A 23,064-nucleotide genomic window follows, 5' to 3' on the forward strand; every position below is an offset into this window, starting at 1 on the left:
AAAAAAAAAATAAATAAATAAAATAAAAAAAAAATACAGTACTTCAAAAAAAAAAAAAAAAAACAAGTCAGTAAGAATGAGCCTACTGAATTTGTTACTTTTACTTGGAAATAAAGGAAATGAGATCAATCCAATCAATCTGTGCTGGCCTATGATGTTAGCCTTTTCTCTATTGTTTCCCTTTCAGTCCTTCACTTGTGAACTTCAAGTGTAGAGAGTGGCATCAATGATGTGTTCTTATTCATGACAATTACTGTCATTGGACCCCTGCAACTGTGTGAATAAAATCCAATCAGGGCTCTATCAAAGCTTGCATGTAGGACTGAGTTATCACATAGCTGACAATACCAGCCAAAACTCAAAAGGCTGTTCACTGTGGCAGACAGAACTTGGAAGGGATATTTAAATTTTGGGAAAGCATCAATTAACATGTTCATCTGAATTTTATTTGTTTTATAATTTTGCTTTTATTCTGTTCATAAAATAGTTTTGCTATTATGGTTGTATAAAATTTACAAGCATAAGTCTTTTTACAACACCTGTTCTTCATCTTCCAACTCATTCATAGAGTGGAAATAATAAGACTTCTTCAACATACAGTTGAGCCAAACATATAGTTGGGCCAAATATGATTATTAAATAAAAAAGACATGTAAAGTTCTTTGAAAACGACATGTCACAATGCAAATACAAGTTGCCTTTCAGTGACTGTTATGTTCTAATCCCATAAGTAATCCATATCTTCACATAATTATTGATTGCTGCTGTGTTGTCATTTGTTCAGCCTGACCTGCTTTTTCTCTTTATTAATAAGAAACCAACACGTGTGGAGATGTGAAAAGAAAAGGAAAATAGCAAGAAAGGTGGCAGAACATGTAAACTTGTTTGAAATAATTAAATTTTGATGTGCATAAATAGAAAACCATAAAGTTGTTTGTTCACAGATTATTAAAAGTACATTAAATATGTAATATGTTCACACAGAAAATACTTGTGGTAACAAGAACTCTTTCTCACTTATGTCATTTCAATTATGAATTTTTTAAGGTTTCATAGTTTTATGATAAAATAAAACTAAACTCTTTATTATTCATTCGGTCTCAGTATTGTTTTAGTTGTTGTGGTACAAATTGCAAACAGATTACCATAAATGTTTCCAGAAGAGCACTGTATTATGCAAAGTGAATTCAGTTTATTGGGGCACATTTAGAATCAAACAACACTGTTAATATTTTATGTCTTAAAAACTACCTCAATTAATGTTGTAGGGATAGAATGATCAGAAAACTCTGAGTATATTCTCTATTTTTTTATGCAAAATCTTCTAGAGAAGGAGGAAGAACTAGATCATTTTCTTTTAAGTCTTGGGGTTAAAAAAGGAGAAAAAGCCTCAGTAGTGTTATGAAATTAAGCAAGTTCCTGGTGAACATCTATGAGACTCTATCACCTCCAAGGCAGATAAAGTCAAAAGATAAATTTGAGTCCTTTCAGGAAGGGGGCCTTTAGGTGTAATGACCCACCAACTCCTGTGTGCCCACTCTGTCGGAGCACAGCCTAGATGGGAGAGAATAGGAGTCAGGGAGGGACTAGGTGGCGTCTGAGGAGGGACTTCCAAGCAGAACAACCGCACCCCCGCCCTCACTCTCACAAAATACCTAGACCTCAATGAAAGAGAGTTTCTTTCACAACTGAGTATTCTTTATCTCCCCAACCCTCCTGAAGGAAAGTGGCCAGATAAGGTAACTATCATTAATCAAATAGGACTTCCCACATGAAATCTTCCACTAAAGAGAACAGCGGACCAACCACTGAGCCTGGAGAGGGCTCTCCTAGGAAGCCAGACACTCCCACAGCATATAAATGGATATGAACAACTGCCTTTGTGAAATCATTTTCTTTGAACAGCAATAACGCTGCCTTACTCATCATTTTGCATCATTGAATATGTAAATGGGTTCACTGTCTTGCAAGCTCCACCGGTTTTTTTTCCAGAGACAGAAAAGGAAAGACACTACTTTTTTTTGGTCTTAATAATTGAGATGAGCCTTTTATTTTGATTATTCTCTTCCCTTATAATTTTATGACTATCCAAACACAACTCTACTAAAAATCTCTTCTTAAAATTTAGTGCTATTTTTTTAATATATTTTTTTGAATGTGGCTTAGCTCAGGATAGACATATGTGTTCAATATAGATTTTATGTATAAATGGATTGGAAATATATCAAATATGGTTAAAGGTATTATAAACATACGTATATGTATACTAGGTATATGCTGTTATTTAAAAAATATTCCACCATTCATTGTATTATTAAAGTTTGCCAAGGTAAACAAGATTGTCACATAACTATTAATTATTATGTAAATTAATTCATGTCATATTCAAAGTAAATAAACAAATATAGTTAAATAGCAATTAAAAATGATTTAGTATCAATTTCATTTCATTGATATATTTGAGTAAACACAATTAAAATTTTCTGATACTTCATAGTTATTTCATTGTATAACAACTGTAATGGTTTTGAAACAGATGTTTGATCTAGACAATAACAACTGGATTAGAATGTCAAAAAATCTGTGAGTTATTCATTCGGAATTTCAAAAAAATAACTAGATCCCAAAAGCATCAAATAAGTTAATTGATAAATAACACTTGGAACAAGTGGTAAATGCCCAATAAATGTTAACTTTTTCTTAGTAGTAATATTAGTATCTGTTTAATACAGGTTATTTACTTAACATAATAGAAAAGGTTCTCATTAACTTAAAACCAACTAATGTAGCCTTAATTCTCATTTATAATTTATCAGGTTGAGAATATAGTCAAAGTAGAGAATACTCTAAACAGAAATATCATTTAGAAAGTTATTGCAGAATGACCATAGATTGAACTATGAAAGAGGAGGTTATATGGAGAAATGGAAAAGAAGCAATATTTGGAGGAAAAACTGGTGAGACGTGGCAGTTAGGGTAAAGAAGAAAGAGGGAGCAGGAAAAAATCAGAAAACTTTCTGGCTTCCTCCTTACAGAACACGGTCTGTATTAAAGGACTGCCAGGAAGTTAGAAGGTCTTGAGGCGAAAATGAGGAGTTCAATTTGGCATACATTCAAGATCAGTTTTTAATCTATGGAATCGGAAGACCTGTGGATTATCCAAAAATGAAATGTTCAACATACAATTAGATACCCAACTCAGAATTTCAAAGAAGACAACATTGTTTGGATTTATTTTTTATATCATTACAAACAGTATTTACGTGGTATTTGTGCTCCAAAACTCTCATTGAATCCATGCTGTGTCACTATTTCACTTTTAGCCAGTCTACATATTATTCCAATGTCTCATTGGTAAACATTCTGTCATATAGACATGCTCTAAACTACTTCCTGACAACTGTTGCACATTTGAATGCTATTGTAGAAACAGAATTTCTATGCCAAGAAGGACTCTTGAGTGTCCAGCTCCACCTTTTTTAAGAAACGAGAAAATTAATTCCAGTTATGGGTGAGGTATCCAAAGTGGCTGAGATCAATAAAGGTAAGTTTCCTGATTTAACCCAGGATTTTTCCCACTATCTCAACACAAAGTATTTTGAGGACACCATCAAAGGATAGGTTCCCAGTAAACACCGTAACAGCCTTAAAGGTTTGTAAAAATTTATTAAAACTATTAAAAATCTGTTACATCCATGAAGGAAAAAACTCCTTAAAAAAATCACAATTTGTGGGAACCCTTCTTACTTTTGCTATTATAAATGTCTTACTTTGAGTGTCACTCATTCAAATGCTATATATATACATATGTATATATATATATATCCCAGATTTTCCTTAAATTGTCATTGTATATTTTTATTCTTTTAGATGACTTTGTGCAGTTGTATTCCCAGTACAGAATAGCAACTCACAAGGCATGATACTGTTTGTATCAATTCTTACACAATGAGCATAGTTACAACATTCCATCACTGCTTAATTCGGGCATTAAGATTGGAAAATCCTCCTATAATGCATGGTCTTTTCCTTTTAATTAGGATAACTGGTGAATGAAAGGGTCTAAGTCATAAAATGTTCCATAAGTGATACTTTATATTGACACACTTCCTCCTATACTGCAATTTGGGTTGTGTGAACACACATACATACACACACACTTAAATCTTAAATGTATTCAAAAATTTAAAATTTATATCTTCATATTTTTACTTCTCTTTATAAAAATATTTCTAATATCGGGGAAGTTGATATGCTGATATGCTGATATGTGGCTAAATATGCTCAGTCATTAAGCATCTGCCCTTAGGCTCAGGTCCTGATCCCAGGGTCCTGGGATAGAGCCCCACATCAGGGCTCCCTGCTCAGCAGGAAGCCTGCTCCTCCCTCTCCCACCCACTCTGCTTCTGTTCCCTCTCTCGCTGTGTCTCTCTCTGTCAAATAAATAAATAAAACCTTTAAAAAATATTTCTAATGTCATAAAATGTATTTGGTACAAATATAAATTAATTTCTCCTTAAATTGCTATAAAAATGTTTCAAGAGCAAAAAACATTATTTTCTTCTTGACTGAATAGCTTCTTTTGTACTACTTTATCTCTATAGCCTGACTTTCTGCTCTCTATACAATAGAGTAGAATATTGGTAAATGCTACTTATCAGTGTTTTAAAATCTGGTAATAGAGTGACTGATACATTTTAATCGAATGTTTTACTTTTAATGTGTGTATATAAAATGGATTGTTAAATTTCAGTCTACCACAATGAAATTCTTATGTTGGAGGTTCTAAAATATTGACCACTGTAATTATAGTCTGTGTGTATGTGGCAGAGCAAAACAGAGACAAATGGAGAGAATAAGAGGCAGAGAGAGAATATTTGTTTGTTTGTATATGTGTTTGTTTAGTAGTAAATATTTCTAGCATCTCTTGAACCTAAAAGATAGTATTTTAAATTTTATAATAAGTTTTTTCCAAAATGCTCAAGAATATTTTTTCATTGATCTCATAAATAGTTAAGCAGTAGAAAAGGAGCTCTATAAATTTATAAAAAGAAACACAACTATTATAGATTCTAAATCAGGAAAAACATGAACTCATAGCAGATACCAAATAAAGCTAAGATTTTGTAACTTTAAGAAATTTTATGTGATAAAGAATTTCTGACCCTGCTAGAATAAATATTCGCTAGTTACTAGATACATTGTTATAATTTTAAGGCTAATATTCTACAGAGAATACTTTTTACTATACAGTAAAATATATATATATATAAATATATAAAGATGGCTGCACCATTAATGAAAATATATCATTATATAAAATACCCAGACAAATGGGTATTTGGAAGTTTGATTTCTCCCGAGAATTTTCAGATGTAAGAAGATGAAACTATTGTACTACATGAAGGGAAGGCAATGACATCTTTAAGGATGTGACTTAATTAAATAAATCTATTTTTATCCAAGCCTCTATTTATAATGAGAAGAGTTACCCAATAGTTTTAGAGACCAGTAAGAGCTGGAAAAACTAAAAGGAAAGAAATAAATCTGTAAAACCCTATTTATGAAATCTGCCCATTTCTAAGGAAACCAAAAAGCAGGCAAAGCCCAAAATAGTACTCCATATGCTTGTAGCTGAACTCATTTACTTGAACTGCTGATTGTCAGTAAGGCAGAAGCTCCTAAACCCATCCACAAGAAAAGGAACCCTGATGTCAATTCACATGTCCCCACATGCTGTGCTTTTCTTGAATTCTTTCCCCACATGGAGAATATGCCAGTCCATCATCAAAGCCAGTCCCCATTCCCATATCCACAGCTGAGTTTTCCATTCGAATCTGCCCACAAATAGACTCTCTCACTTCCAATACAAACTGATTGATTGAAGAAAAAAAAAAAAGCATTTTATTTTTTGTAAAACTATGACAATTTTTTAAAGCAGTCACCATTTATGAACAAGTAGCAGAAGGCTACAACTAAACGACAGATGACAAAATGTAAACAATGCCAAATATGTTGGCCAATTATAAATGTTCCAAAATATTGAGATATTTATTCTTATAGTGGCAAATCTTACCTAGAAGTTTGATTGATTGATTTTTAATTTTACTGTAGAACCAAATATACCATGTCAGAGTAACTCATACATGTTAAATTCCACTTATCCTTAAATCTCTGACTCCACTTTATTTAGCTATGAATGTATCTTACATTCTATAATTTTCATTTCCTAAAAAAACGTGATATACATTTGTGAATCCTTCCTATTTTTTTCACTTTTGGCATTGATAGTTTTGGTGTTTGATGCCTTTCAATACAGTTTACATTTAAAACTTAGATTTAAAAATTTAAAATAACATTGATTTAATATCAATACATTTGACTAGAAAAAAAAAACATGTAAGGAAACTTGGGTAGTGAGACAAATCAGTTAGGATGAGAAGTAGAAGTTGTCAAAGATATTTATCTAGGTCGCATCAGGAGCCACACTTACCTACAACTGTGAGAAACATGTTGGTCACAACAAAGCCAAATGAATTCCGAGCTACACATTCATATCTTCCTTGATCAGCTTGCCCTGCATCATAGATGGTTAGCATGCCTTCACCACTGACATGGAATTTACCACTCTCAGTAATCTGAACACCTGCCTAGGAAGGGAAAATAATTGTCACAGGAGGGAAATATGATTCCTTAAAAAATAACATCTTACATTTTGTTTGATATAGTTTGATTTGTTCAACAAATATATACTGATCACCTACTGTGTCAAGCATTAGAAAAGATATTTTTTGAATCTAATGATGAGAGGAAAAGAGAGTGAAAGTGTTTTCTAGAAAGTATAGTTTATCTTTCTTAATTAAAAAAATATGATACTCAAAATTCATTTATGTCATTATTTAATATGATCATTTTAAAATCATCATTTCAATGAATGAATACACAAGTTATTCATATTTTTCTTCTAGAAAAAGATTCTGACAATAATAAAAATAAAATTTGTAAAGAAGGAAAATTTTCATAAATCTACCAACTAAAAGCATCAAAATACTTTCATATTTCTGATTCTTCTTCTATTTCTATATATGTACTCATAAGTTTTATGTACCTGCAAAGATTTATATATTAGTGTTTCTCAATTAAAATTATACCTTAAGATGGTAAGATGACTACATTTCATATGAAATATTATTAAATGTATTCAGTTGTGATTAGTATGGATTTATGTACTTTTCATTATTATGCTATTCATTTTTAAAAGGAAAAGAAATTGGCTTTCCAGGACTGTGTTGGAATGGAGTAGGGGTAGAGATGCTTTTCTCCTTTGCCTTCCCAAGAGACTCACAGGAAACTGAAGATGGGCTGCTATTTCAAAAGAACTCATACCCCAATGATGACTAGTAAGCCAGAATGTAATCAGAAAGGTTCAGAGTGGAAAAAAAAAAAATGTTTCATAGGTCTTCAGATTCTCACAGTTGTCTCTTGCCATTACTAGAAAATAAGTCCAAAGTGATGGATGTCCAGGGGAGGAGATGAGATGGACTAACAGGACCTAACAGGTGGAGGGCAGAGGGAAAAAAACCAGACATGCAGAAGACTAAGAAGTGATCAGGTGCACAAGCTTCTTTGCAAAAGCCCTCCCTTCCTACCTGCTCTCCTTATATACCACCAGAACTGTTAGGCTAACCCTAGAGTTCTATAGGTTTTGCTTAGGATCTCTGAGCTATCAACTAGCTTTCCAATAAATTCCTTATCTGCTTATTTTGGGAGTAGCCTAATTCACACCATTTTAGCCTTGTGAATAGAAGAGGATTATTATAAAGATTAAATGTGCTAGCATACACAAAATGTCTGTCATATAGTTAGCCCTCAATTAATTCATTTGGAACTAAAAGCAACCTTTTAGGAATTAGGCTGAGCTATTTTCCTGATACAATTATATGATACAGCATTTAGTATGTCAAATAAGGCTCTAGAGACTGACCAAAATGTATATTTTTCACACTGCCTGTTTTTTAGTAAGATATATTTGAATTATATTACACTCAAAAGAAATTATACAAACTATTCAGACTACTTGAGAGTACCTGAGCCTAAAAGTTCAACTTTGAGACCACTAAATTTACTTTTTTATAAAGAACTCCCATGATGCTCAGCTATAGCACAAGAGAAATGAGCCACCAAAACTAAGGCCTTGTTGGTGTATGGCAACAACAAAAATAAATCAAGTATTTTTGGAAAGTAGCTTTGCAAGTTTTCATAGTGAAAACTTTACTTTTTCCAAATTTTCAATAAAAACTGTCATTCTGATGTATGCCATTTCTGGTTAGCACTCTGCACTCTGATGTAATCCATTTCATTTATTTTTTAAGAACATCAGACTCTGAGACCAATCATTGCAATTTGATTTAAAAAAAAAAAAACTTAAAGTGAAAGAAGCAATTGTGTTGAAAGAATATAGCTCAAAGAACCAAAGAAATAAAATAGATAAATAAAAAGCTATTATTTCCTTAAAGTCACTTAAGTTTTGAACCTACAGATTGACTTTTCATGTTACTTTGTTTTGAAAATAAGTTTTCATTCTTGTTAAAGCTAATGCCCTACTTTTAATCCACTTCTGAGTTATTAATTCAAAATTGTTTCCTACTAGCCACTAAAACTTTTAAATTTATGTAAGACAAAAGCAATTTTTCCTTAGAAGAATTTAGTTATGTTTATGAAGCTTTTATCATCAAGCAAATGAAAAAGGATAAATTTATGAAAGCCCTGAGCCAAAATCAGATGTAGTTACTTAAAAAATGAACAAAAAAGAAGCATGAAATAAACTTGTTTCAGTGTAAAAATTATTATTTTCTAACAAAAGTCACAATAATAAATCCATGTGAGAATCATTACCTCTTTTCATTGGGTCAATACACTTGTCAGTGTTTTTACTATTACTGTATTTTTAGTTGAGATCTTACCTTGTTCCAGGTAATTATGGGTTGTGGTTCTCCTTGAGCATGACATGAAATGTTTATATTGTTGCCAACCTCTACACTTGTATCCTGAGGTAGTTGTGTAAACACTGGGAGAGCTGTGGAAACAAATCAAAATGACATCATGTCAATACTATTTTTGTCAACACATGCTATCTAAGTCAAACGGTATAAATCTAGATATGATATTGGTTAGCCACACTAGTGTTTTAAAAAGCAATTACTTGGACATCAGAGTGAGTAATAAATATCAAAGCCAGGGTAATGATTATTAGGATAAAGATAAGAACAGGAAACAAGGAAGAGAACTATACAAAACCTTTAATCATAATACTTTAACCCTAACCTTTAACCTTAAATATTTGTAATATTTCTTTCTTCAGCTGAATAGTGGGTATAAGGATTTTTAGTACTCTTTTTCAATATCTTTTCATGGGTCTGAAAAAAAGATAAATGCTAACAACAGAAGTTTATTGCTGTCTGAAATAAAGAGATTCAATCTTACTTTATTTCCTCAAAAAATAAATTATTGTGACATAACTAATATGAAATAGATCATTGGAATAACCCTATAACTATTAAGGAAATTAAATTAATAATATTTTTTAAATCCCAAACATAAATTTTTGGGAATTAAAATCTTTCTACCAGAAGATTCTATTCTACATATAATCTCTTCTAGAAACTAAGAGGAGGACATGTTTCCTGACTTTTTAGGAGGCTTACCTTAATATCAAAACCAGATAACGATAGTACCAAAACAAAAAAGGAGAAAAATAAAAACCTTATAGACCAGTATCTCTCATTAATATAGACACAAAAATCATCCATAAAGTATTGACAAATAGAATTCACCAATATAAAAATGTTTGTACACCGTGTCCAAAAGAGTTTATGGCAGGGATGCAAGACTGGTTCTGTATTTGAAAATCACTCAGTGGAATCTATTATACAAACAAATAAAGAAGAAAATTCTCATAATTTCAATTAGTGCAAAAAATATTTGACTAAATTTTAAACATATATGATTAAAAACTCTCAGAAAAAATAGTAAAAGAGAGCTTACATAACTTCATTACAAAAATGAACATAGGTGGGAAGATGGTGGAGGAGTAGGGGACCCTAGATCTGTCTGGTTCCTGAAATTCAGCTAGATAGCCACCAAATCATTCTGAAATCCTGTGAACTCAACAAAATATCTAAGAAAAGAATAGCTGCAATTCCACAAATAAAAAATGACCACTTTTTGTAGGAGGTATAGAGAAGTGAATCCAAGGTGATATATTAGAAAGTAAACCCTGGGGTAGGGAGCCAGGTACCAGAAAGTAATACCAGCCGCAGAGTGCAAAATTGGAACTTTTAGAAGTCTGCTTTGGTGGGGGACATCTATGCCTGAAATGTGCTCAGGTAATAAAGCAGGATGCAATCACTGGTGGGACAGTGTGGTCTCAGGAACTCCAAGGTCACAGAAAGAAGGGAGGTGCCTGAGTGCAGCAGTGTTCCCAAGCATTGGAGAAAGGAAGGCAGCTGCAAACAGGGAGTTCGGGAGTGGGCTTACTGTTTGGTGTTGCCATAAACCATGAATCACTGTACAGTTTGGTGACTGCTCTCCATCACAGGCCAAGTAAGAGGCAGAACTATGGCAAGACACCCCCTCCCTCCTCTGTAAAGTTTGGAAACTCAAAACAGAACCTTGTGCCTGAGATAAAACACTCCATGAACAGCTAGATGAACACAGAATGTGGATGGAAACTAGGGAAACAAGAGTGATTGACTCCTTTTCTATGAAGGCTCACTGAAGAGTGGGGAGCATGAACTTTCAGCTCTGGGGATGGATATAGGGGCACTGCCAATTTCATTTTCATTTCAATCCCCCAAAGTGGTGCTGAAAGACTTCAGGGAACAAAAGCCACACAGAGGAATCTAGAGCCACTAATACTGAGCCCAGACCCCTGGCAAGGGAAGTGCAGTTTCACCCAGGTAGACACCTGAGATTCAGAGCAACAGCGCCCCTCCCTCTAGAAAAACAGCAGGAACATCCAGCTAACACCAAGTGTTTTGATCATACAAAACTGCAAAACTGCAGAGCTGGGGAAAATAGTATACAGAATTCATGTTTTTTTCTCATGATTCTTTAGCCTTTCAGTTTTAATTTTTTTTTCTTTTCAACTAATTTATCACCCTTTTTTAAAGATTTTTTTAATTTTCATTTTTAATTTACATTATATATAGATAGATTGTTTTTTTCATTTTTAGCTTCCTTTCATTGCAGCCAATTTTATTTTGGTATATATATATATTTTTTCTTTCTTTACAATTTTGGGATCTAATGTTTTCCTAGTTTATTGTTCTGTTCTGTTCTGTTCATCTGTTTGATTTTATTCTCTCTCTCTTTTTTGATATCTGACCTATTTTGATTTGTTTAAGGTGTATTTTTCTAGGGTCTCTGTTGTTATTTTTGTTTTTACTGTCTTGTTCATCTATTATTCTATGAACAGAATGAAAAGACAGAAAAACTCCCCCCTATAAAGAGAACAAGAGGCAGTACTAACTGCCAGGGATGTAAACAATATGGATATAAGTAAAGGGTCAAAATTAGAATTCAGAACAGTGATATTAAAATACTAGCTAGGCTTAAAAAAAGAATAGAAAACACTATAGAATCCTTTTCTGGAGAAATAAAAGAACTAAAATCTAATCAAGTCAAAATCAAAAAGTCTACTAATGAGATGAAATAAAAAAATGAAGGCTCTAACTGCAAGGATAAATGAGGCTGAAGAGAGAGTAAGTAATATAGAAGACAAAATGATGGAGAATAAAGAAACTGAGAAAAAGAGAAATAAACAAATACTGGATCATGAAGCAAGAATTTGAGAGAAAATTGATTCCATAAAGTGAAACAGTATTAGAATAAATGGGGTCCCGGATGAAGAGGAAAGAAAGAGAGGGCCTGAGATATATTTGAGAAAATTAAAAGTGAGAACTTCTCTAGTATGGGGAACAGGTTACATTCTCTAATCTGGGGAAACAGGCATTCAAATCCAGGAAGCACAGAGAACCTCCCTCAAAATAAAAAATAAGTCAACACCTTGACATGTAATAGTGAAGCTTGCAAATTTCAGAAACAAAGAGAAAATCCTGAAAGCATCTCAGGGACAAGACCTCCTTGACCTACAAGGGTACAAATATAAGGCAGGTAGCAGACTTATCCACACAGACCTGGTAGGCCAGAAAGGCCTGACATGATCTATACAGGGTGCTAAAAAAGAAAAATGCATAGCCAAGAATACTTTATCCATCAAGGCTGTCATTCAGAATAGAAGGAGAGGTAAAGAGCTTCCACGAAAAACAGAAACCAAAGAATTTGTGATCACTAAACAATTCTGCAAGAAATATTGAAGAAGATCTTTTAAATAAAGAGAGAGCCCAAAAGTAACATAGACCAGAAAGGAACAGAGATAATATACAGAAACAGACACTTTATAGGTAATACAATGTCACTAAATTCATACCTTTCAGTAGTTACTCTGAATATAAATGGGCTAAATCCTATAATCAAAAGACACAGGATTTCTGATTGGATAAAAAAAATAATACTCATTGATATGCTGTCTGTAAGAGACTCATTTTAGACCCAAAGACACCACCAGATTGAAAGTGAGGGGGGATAAAACATTTTAGCATGATGATGGATGTCAAAAGAAAGATGGGTGGCGATCCTTATATCAAATTAGATTTTATTTTTTTAATATTATATTTATTTATTTGAGAGAGAAATTGAGAGAGATGGAGAGAGAGATCATGAGCAGGGGGGAAGAGTAGAAGGAGATGTTGACCCCCTACTGAACAGGGAGCCTGATGTGAGACTCAACCCCACAACCTTGGAGCATGACCTGAGCTACAGGCAGATGCTTAACTGACTGAGCCACCAAGGCACCCCCAGACAAATTGAGATATTAAACCAAAGACTGTACAAAGAGACAAGGAAGGACATTATACCAACACAACTGTTCCAAACCTTTGGGATACAGCAAAGGCAGTTCTATGAGGGAAGTGTATAGCAATATAAGTCTTAATCAAGAAATTAAAGGGTCTATCCAACAAGAAGATCTAACAATTGTAAATATTTATGCCCCTAACATGTGAGCAACCAAGTATATAAACCAATTAATAATTTAAATTAAAGAAACACATTGATAATAATATAATAATAGTAGGGGACTTTAATACTCTACTCACAGCAATGGGCAGATCATCTAAGCAAAAAATCAACAAGGAAACAAGGGCTTTGAATGACACACTGGACAAAATGGACTTCACAGATATATTTAGAACATTCTATTCTAGCAACAGAATACATATTCTTCTTGAGTGCACATGAATATTCTCCAGAATACACATACTGGGTCACAAATCAGATCTCAACAAGTACCAAAGATTGGGATTATTCCATGCACAGTTTCAGACCACAGTGCTTTGAAATTTGAAATGAATCACAAGAGGAAATTTGGAAGGAACACAAATACATGGAAGTTAAAGAATGAATGGATCAACCAGGAAATTAAAGAAGAACTAAAAAAGAGTTCATGAAAACAAATGAAAATGAAAATACAACTGTTCCAAACCTTTGGGATACAGCAAAGGCAGTTCTATGAGGGAAGTGTATAGCAATATAAGTCTTAATCAAGAAATCAAAGTCTCAAAACACAACCTAACCTTACACCTAAAAGAGCTGGAGAAAGAACAGCAAATAAAGCCAAACAGTGCAGGAGATGAGAATTAATAAAGATTAGAGCAGAAATCAATGAAATAGAAATCAAAGGAACAGTGGAACAGTTCAACAAAACTAGGAGCTGGTTCTTTGAAAGAATTAATAAGATTGATAGAACCCTGGCCAGATTTAGCAAAAAGAAAAAGAGGAAGGACCCAAATAAATAAAATCATGAATGAAAGAGGAGTGATCACAACCAACAACAAAGCAATACAAACATTTATGAAAACATATTATGAACAACAATGTGCCAACCAATTAAGCAATCTGGAAGAAATGGATGCATTACCAGAGACTTATAAACTACCAAAGCTGAAACAGGAAGAAATAGAAATCCTGGACAGACCCAACTTGGACTGCAAGCTCGTGCAGCCACTCTGGAAAACAGTATGAATGTTCCTCAAAAAGTTGAAAATAGAGGCATCTGGGTGGGGCAGTTGGTTAAGCAACTGCCTTTGGCTCAGGTCATGATCCCAAGGTCCTGGGATCAAGCCCTTCATTGGGCTCCTTGTTCACTGGGGAGACTGCTTCTCCCTCTCCCTCTGCTTCTCTGCCTGCTTGGGCTCTCTTGTTCTCTCTGTCTAATAAACAAATAAAATCTTTAAAAAATAAAGTAAAAAATAGAGCTACCCTATGACCCAGCAATTGCACTATTGGATATTTATCCTAAAGATACAAATGTAATGATCCAAAGGGGCACGTGCACCTGAGTGTTTATAGCAGCAATGTCCACAATAGCCAAACTATGGAAAGAGCCTAGATGTCCATCAACAGACGAATGGATAAAGAAGAAGTTCATATATATATATATATATATATATATATATATATATATATATATAATGCAGCCATAAAAAACTGAAATCTTGCCATTTACAATAATGTGGGTGGAGCTAGAGTATATTATGCTAAACAAAATAAGAAAGACAATTATCATATAATCTCACTGATTGAGGAATTTGAAAAACGAGACAGAGGATCATAGGGGAAGGGAGGGAGAAACGAAACAATATGAAACCAGAGAGGGAGACAAACCAAAAGAGACTCTTAATCTCAGGAAAAAAAAAACTGAGGGTTGTTGGAAGGGAGGAAGATGGGAGTGATGGGGTGGTTGGATGATAAATATTGGGGAGGGTATGTGCTATGGTGAGAAAAAAATAAATTAAATAAAAAATTAAAAAATAAATGTCTATGCCACCCAGAGCAATCTATACATTCAATGCAGTGCCTGTCAAAATACCATCAACATTTTTCACAGAACTGGAACAAATAATCCTAAAATTTTTAATGAAGCAGAAAAGATGCTGAATAACCAAAGGAATGTTGAAAAGAACCAAAATTAAAGGTATCACAATTCTGGACTTCAAGCTCTATTACAAAGCTGTAATTATCAAGAAAATATAATCAAATTGTCCATCCAACAAGTTCTAACAATTGTAAATATTTATGCCCCAAACATGTAAACAGCCAAGTATATAAACCAAAAACAGACACAGATCAATGGAACAGAATAGAGAACCCATAAATGGACCCTCAGCAACATGGTCTACAAAGCAGAGAAGACTATCCATGGAAAAAAGCCTTTTCAACAAATCATGTTGGGAATATTGGACAGCCAATATTGCAGAAGGATGAAACTGGACCATTTCTTTACACCGTATACAAAATAAACTCAAAATGGATGAAAAACCTAAATGTGAGATAGAAATCCATCAAAATCCTTGAGAAGAACACAGGAAGCAACCTCTGTCACTTTGGCCCCAACAACTTTTTGCTATACACGTCTTCAAAGGCAAAGGAAACAAAAGCAAAAAATGAACTATTGGAACCTCATGAAGATAAATCTTTTACACAGCAAAGGAAACAGTTGACAAAACCAAAATATGACCTACAGAATGGGAAAAGATATCTGTCTTATCAGTTAAAGGGCTAGTATTCAAAATCTGTAAAGAACTCATCAAACTCAACACCCAAAGAACAAATAACCCAGTCAAGAAATGGACAAAAGACATGAACAGATATTTCTCCAAAGAAGACATACAAATAGTCAATAAACACATGAAAAAATGCTCCATATCACTCAGCATCAGGGAAATACATATCAAAACCACAATAAGAGATAACCTCCACCAGTCAGAATGGCTAAAATTAGCAAATCCACAAACAACACATGTTGGAGAGGATGCAGAGAAGGGGGAACCTTCTTACACTGCTGGTGGGAATGCACGCTTATATGGCCACTCCGGAAAACAGTATGGAGGTTCCTGAAAAAGTTGAAAGTAGACCTACCCTATGACCCAGCAATTGCACTACTAGGTATTTATAACAAAGATACAAATGTACTAATTTAAAGGGGCACCTGCACTGCAATGTTTATAGTAGCAATGTCTGCAGTAGCCAAACTATGGAAAAAGCCCAGATGTCCATAAACAGATGAATGGATTAAGAAGATATGGAGTATGTGTGTGTGTGTGTGTGTGTGTGTGTGTGTACACACAATGAAATACTACTCGGCCACCAAAAAATGAAATTTTGCCATTTGCAATGATGTGGATTGAACTAGAGGGTATTACGCTAAGTAAAATAAGTCAAATAGAGAAAGACATTTTTCAAATGATTTCAATTATATGTGGAATTTAAGGAACATAACAGAGGATCATATGGGAAGGAAGGGAATAATAAAACAAGATGAAATCAGAGAAGGAGACAAAGTGTAAGAGACTCTTAATTATAGTAAACAACTGAGGTTTGCTGGAGGAGAGAGGTAGAGGGATGGGTAACGGGGTGATGGGCATTAAAGAGGGCATTTGATGTAATGAGCACTGAGTGTTATATACAACTGATGAGTCATTCAACTCTACCTCAAAAACTAATAATACACTATGCTAATTAGATGAATTTAAATTAAATTTAATTTAATTGTAAAAGAAAATGAACATAGACAAAAACCTACAATAATCATTTACTTAATGGTGAAAGAGTAATTGTTTTCCTGTTTTTCCCCTTAGGTATGGAACAAAGCCAGGATGTCTACTTTCAGAACTCTGATTTAACGTACTGCTGGAAGTTCTAGCCAGTATCATATGGCAGGAAAAGGACATAGAAGAAATATGAATCAGCAAAGAAGAAATAAAACTGTTCCCATTTGTAGATGACATCAGTGTCTATTCAGATAATTCTAGAAATCTACCAAACACTTCAAAGAGAGCTTAGCAAGATTATAGGATACAAGATAAATGTAAAAAAAAAAAAATGGTATTATATATTCAAGCAATGAACATACAAACACAAAACTTTAAAAAAGAATACCTCTGACAATTTTTCAAAAATATTAAAATATTTATGTATAAATATAACAAAACATGCACGGTATGTGTATGCTGTAAAGTACAAACTGTTGATATAAGAAATCAAAAGTGATATAAATAAATGAAGAGGCACATCATATCTATGAATTGGAAGCCTCAAGATAGTAAAGATGTCATTTCTCCAAGAATTGATACCAGGTTTAATTCTCATCAAAATTCCAGAAAGATTTTTTTGGTGTGTGATATAAACAAGATCATTCTAAAATTTATATGGACATGCAAAGGAACTGAAATAGCTAAACAATTTTCAAAAAGAAGAATAAAGTGAGAAGAAACAACCTACTAGATCTTAAAGCTGATTAGTTAACTATAGTAATTAACACCATGTGATATTGGCATAGAGAACTACATCAATATAACAAAAAACACGATAATCTAATCATACAAATATGCCCAACTGATTCTGACAAAGGTGCAAAGCAATTCAATGGAGGCCTTTTCAACAAATGGTGTTGGTCTATTGGGTACCCACAGGCAAAAAAAAAAAAGAAAAAAGAAAAAATGAGGCACAAACTAAGTCTCACATTTCATACAAAAATTACTCAAAATGGACAACAAACAAAGTTAAGTATAAAATGTAAAACTATAAAACTTAAAAAAAAAAATAGGAGAAAATCTTTGGAACATAGGACCAAGCAAAGAATTCTTAGCTTTTGTATTGAAAATATAATCCAAAGAAAAAAATGATAAACTGGATTCCATCATATTCAAAAATTTTTGTGTTGTGAAGACCATGTGGAGAGGATGCAATGACAAGTTTCAGATTAAGAGAAGATACTTATAAACCACATAGACAACATAGGATTAGTGTCTAGAATATATATAGAACCCCTGGAATTCAACAATAAAAAACCAAACAATTCAAATAGAAAATGAACAGAAGACAAGACATTGCACTGAAAAGGATATACAGAAGATAAATAGGCCTGTGAAAAGATGCTCAACATCACTAGTCATGAAGGAAATGCAAATTAAAACCACTATAAGGTGTCACTACACAACTGTCAGAATGGCTAGAATAAAAAATAGTGACAACACAAATCACAAGGAGGCAGGGAAACTGGATCTCTCATGTATCACTGGTGGGAAATGTGAAATGGCAGAACCACTCTGGAAAAGAATTTAGGAATTTCCGTAACAATCTAAAGATGACACTACCATTCAATCCAGCAATTGCACTTTTGGGCATTTATCCCAGAGAAAAGCCAAACCTACTCTTCACACAAAAGCCTATACATGAATGTTTATAGCACCTTTACTAGTACTAACCAAAAATTAAAACCCAGATGTCCTTCAATAAATGAATGATTAAACAAGCTGTGGTCTATGTGGCATACTACTCAGCAGTAAAAAGAATAACTGACTAATGATTTGATAATCAAAAGAATTGATAACACATAAAATCTGGATGAATCTCCAAATAATTATGGTGAATGAAAAACACAGTCCCCAAAGTTTACATACTATATAATTCTATTTATATAACATTCTTGAGATAATGGAATTATAGAAATAGAGAACAGTAGTTCCCAGGGTTTTACTAGGTGGAGTCTTCAGGTTGGTAATGAGTCTGGATCCCTTTGTGCTATTGCTTACAACTAAATGTGAATCTACAATTATTTCAAAATAAACACTTTAAAATAAATCAACTATGTGTACATGTAAGGGAATAATACACACCAAACCCACATTAGTGGCAAATAGGATGGAGTTGAGAACAGATGGAAAAGAAAAAGAACAAACAATCTTTAAAACATATAGTAACATCAAAAATTTATTACAAAGTTGAAAATGTTCTGCTCTTGAAGTGAGAACTGTATTTTGTTATATTCAAATCTTACCTTGTATTTGGATTTGCTAAAACTAAGGCTTATAGATTCCTGACAATGCATAGTGGACATCTCATGAGGACTAGTGACTCTAGGCAGTGACCTTCGTCATTCACCTGAAGGATCTTGAACACTTCATGTCATAGCCTTCATTATCTGATGTTCTCTATCTCTAACCTTGTTCACCTCCTGTCTTAATAACTACTCATTACCACCACTTACATGCCATCACTTTTAGTCGTTGAAAATATCTAATACTACATCCTACAGAAAAAATCCTCTCTCTCCTGCTCCATCATCTCCTCATTTTGATGCTATCTAGATTCCTAGAAACTTTCTTCTTCCCTCCTGTTGATGACCCCTGTCTAGTGTCATTCTCCCCTTTTCAGTTAGGATCCAAAGTTTCATCACCTCTACCACCTTCCTTCCCAAACTCTCAACTCCTTTGCCCCATTGTCTCTCTGTTCAACACACTGGCACTGTATTCTTCATGCCTGTCCTTCAAAAATATCTGGAGTGATCGTGTGTCCTGGTTTATCACAGACAAATTGTCTTTGTCGCTTCAAATCCTACTTAACAACAATTTTTTTTAAAAAATCTCTCATCACACTCTTCTCCCACAAAATGTCAGCATTTCCTACACCAGAGGAAAAAAACAAACAAACAAACAAAAAAACCAAAAAACAAAAAACAAAAGCAAGCCCAAACCAAACCCTCAGACTATTAATCCCTTGACTTCCTACACTCCTCTTTCATAGAGGTACTTCCCTATACAACCATTCCTAAATGCCCTTTCTCATCTGAAGTGAAGAAATGCCTCTTACCTTCTCTTTAAGGCAAAATGTTTCACTGAATTTTACAAATCCCATCCCATCTTGCCATCTGAGAAATCTTGAACCACCTTTACTCACTCGCATCTTTCTGCCTTCTTCCCTTCAGAAAACATCTCAGAATAATAGGCTTTTCCCCTTATTTTCCCATACCCCTACTCCATCTTTGCTGTTTGTCTTCACAAAGAAATGTCCTGGAAAAAATAGTTTCTGCATATCTGCCTCCCTGCCCCTTTGCACTGAAGCTTATTTCCTTTGATTTCATGAGAATTGTTCTTTGGGTCCTTAAATTTAGAATCTTAAAAAAAATCAGTCTTCATTGAATGTACCTGTTTGTACCTTTGATCCATTAAATCACTCTTTCCTTCTGAATATAATTCTTAGCTCTTGGGATTCTTTCTCCTCTGAGTTTCTGTGTCATACTGGGTATTTGTTATAGTACAATTTACAGCTTTTCTTTCTTCTGAATTATAAGGAAATTCCACCCTTGGGTCTCCTTTCTTCTCACTCAACACACCCCCTTGGTTCTAAATGACTTCATTCACAGCCATTGACTATATAACTTAGCTTTGTGCTCATAAACCAACCATCTTAGTCCAAACAAGCTTATTAAATACAACTTTTTCCAAACTGTACTCATTATCTCTCCACATTTGCTAATTTTTAATTAAATTTATTTATTTTTAATAAACATATAATGTATTTTTCCCCCAGGGGTACAGGTCTGTGAATTGCCAGGTTTACTAATTTCACAGCAATCATCATAACACATACTCTCCCCAATGTCCATATCCCCACCCCCCTCTCCCGTCCCCCCTCCCCACAGCAACAATCAGTCAACTTTTTTTTTTTTTAAAGATTTTATTTATTTATTTGACAGAGAGATATCACAAGTAGGCAGAGAGGCAGGCAGAGAGAGAGAGAGAGGACGAAGCAGGCTCCCTGCTGAGCAGAGAGCCCGATGCGGGACTCGATCCCAGGACCCTGAGATCATGACCTGAGCCGAAGGCAGCGGCCCAACCACTGAGCCACCCAGGTGCCCTCAGTCAACTTTTTGAGATTGAGTCTTTTATGGTTTGTCTCCCTCCCAATGCCACCTTCTTTCACTTTTCTTTTTCTTTTTCAACCCCCCAAGCCCCCCACATTGCATCTCCACTTCTTCATATCAGGGAGATCATATGATAGTTGTCTTTCTCCGCTTGACTTATTTCACTAAGCATAGTACCCTCTAGTTCCATCCACATCATTGCAAATGGCAAGATTTCATTTCTTTTGATGGCTGCATAGTATTTCATTATGTATATAAACCACTTCTTCTTTATCCATTCATCTGTTGATGGACATCTAGGCTCTTTCCATAGTTTGGCTATTGTGGACATTGCTGCTATAAACATTCGGGTGCACATGCCCCTTTGGAGCACCATGTTTGTATCTTTAGGATATATACCCAGTAGTGCAATCACTGGGTAATAGGGTAGCTCTATTTTCAGTTTTTTGAGGAACCTCCACACGGTTTTCCAGAGAGGTTGCACCAGCTTGCATTCCCACCAACAGTGTAGGAGGGTTCTCCTCTCCACATCCTCTCCACAATCTGTCATTTCTTGACTTCTTAATTTTAGCCATTCTGGCTGGTGTGAGGTGGTATCTCATTGTGGTTTTGATTTGTATTTTCCTGATGCCGAGTGATGTGGGGCATTTTTTCATGTGTCTGTTGGCCATCTGGATGTCTTCTTTGCAGAAATGTCTGTTCATGTCCTCTGCCCATTTCTTGATTGGATTATTTGTTCGTTGGGAGTTGAGTTTGCTAAGCTCTTTATAGATTTTGGATACTAGCCCTTTATCTGATATGTCATTTGCAAATATCTTCTCCCATTCTATCAGTTGTCTTTTGGTTTTGCTAACTGTTTCCTTTGCTTTGCAAAAGCTTTTGATCTTGATGAAATCCCAATAGTTCATTTTTGCCCTTGCTTCCCTTGTGTTTGGTGATGTTCCCAGGAAGAAGTTGCTTCAGTTGAGGTCAAAGAGGTTGCTGCCTGGGTTCTTCTCAAGGATTTTGATAGATTCCTTTCTCACATTGAGGCCCTTCGTCCATTTTGAGTCTATTTTTGTGTATGGTATAAGGAAATAGTCCAATTATATTTTTCTACATGTGGCTGTCTAATTTTCCCAGCATCATTTGTTGAAGAGGCTGTCTATTTTCCATTGGACATACCTTCCTACTTTGTCAAAAATTAGTTGACCATAGAGTTGAGGGTCTATTTCTGGGCTCTCTGTTCTGTTCCATTGATCTATGTGTCTGTTTTTGTGCCAATACCATGCTGTTTTGATGATGACAGCTTTGTAATAAAGCTTGAAGTCTGGAATTGTGATGCCACAAATTTTGGCTTTCTTTCTCAATATTCCTTTGACTATTTGAGGTCTTTTCTGATTCCATATAAATTTTAGGATTCTTTGTTCCATTTCTTTGAAAAAAATGAATGGAATTTTGATGGGGATTGCATTAAATGTGTAGATTGCTTTAGGTAACATAGACATTTTCACAATATTTTTTCTTCCAATCCATGAGCATGGAACATTTTTCCATTTCTTTGTGTCTTCTTCAATTTCTTTCTTCCTCAATTTCTTGGTACTTTATAGTTTTCTGAGTATAGATTCTTTGCCTCTTTGGTTATCTAGGTATCTTATAGTTTTGGGTGCAACTGTAAATGGGATTGACTCCTTACTTTTTCTTTCTCCTGTCTTGTTAGTGTAAAGAAATGCAACTAATTTCTGTGCCTTGATTTTATATCCTGACACTTTACTGAATTCCTGTACAAGTTCTAGCAGTTTTGGAGTGGAGTCTTTTGGGTTTTCCACATATGCTATCATATCATCTGCAAAGAGTGATAGTTTGACTTCTTCTTTGCTGATTTGGATGCCTTTAATTTCTTTTTGTTGTCTGATTGCTGAGGCCAGGACTTCTAGTACTATGTTGAACAGCAGTGGTGATAACGGACATCCTTGCTGTGTTCCTGACCTTAGTGGAAAAGCTTTCAGTTTTTCTCCATTGAGAATGATATTTGAGGTGGGTTTTTCATAGATGGCTTTGATAATATTGAGGTATGTGTCCTCTATCCCTACACTTTGAAGAATTTTAATCAGGAAGGGATGCTGCACTTTGTCAAATGCTTTTTCAGCATCTATTGAGAGTGTCATTTTGTTCTTGTTCTTTCTTTTATTAATGTGTTGTATCACATTGATTGATTTGTGGATGTTGAACCAACCTTGCAGCCCTGGAATAAATCCCAC

The 23,064-nt window shown here is 34.3% G+C and overlaps 1 protein-coding gene across 1 annotated transcript in view; it reads right to left on the reverse strand.

Moving 5' to 3' along the window:
• The window catches only part of PXDNL (peroxidasin like), a 479,104-nt gene that overhangs the window by 109,778 nt on the left and 346,262 nt on the right, over positions 1-23,064 (reverse strand). The window contains exons 13-14 of the mRNA XM_059394566.1: positions 8,964-9,076; positions 6,494-6,650 (exon numbers count right to left, since the gene is read on the reverse strand). Coding sequence (XP_059250549.1) covers positions 6,494-6,650; positions 8,964-9,076 — 270 coding nt within the window. The remainder of the gene's footprint in view (positions 1-6,493; positions 6,651-8,963; positions 9,077-23,064) is intronic.

This window comes from Mustela nigripes, chromosome 3 (assembly GCF_022355385.1).
Source record: "Mustela nigripes isolate SB6536 chromosome 3, MUSNIG.SB6536, whole genome shotgun sequence".
NCBI lineage: Eukaryota > Metazoa > Chordata > Mammalia > Carnivora > Mustelidae > Mustela > Mustela nigripes.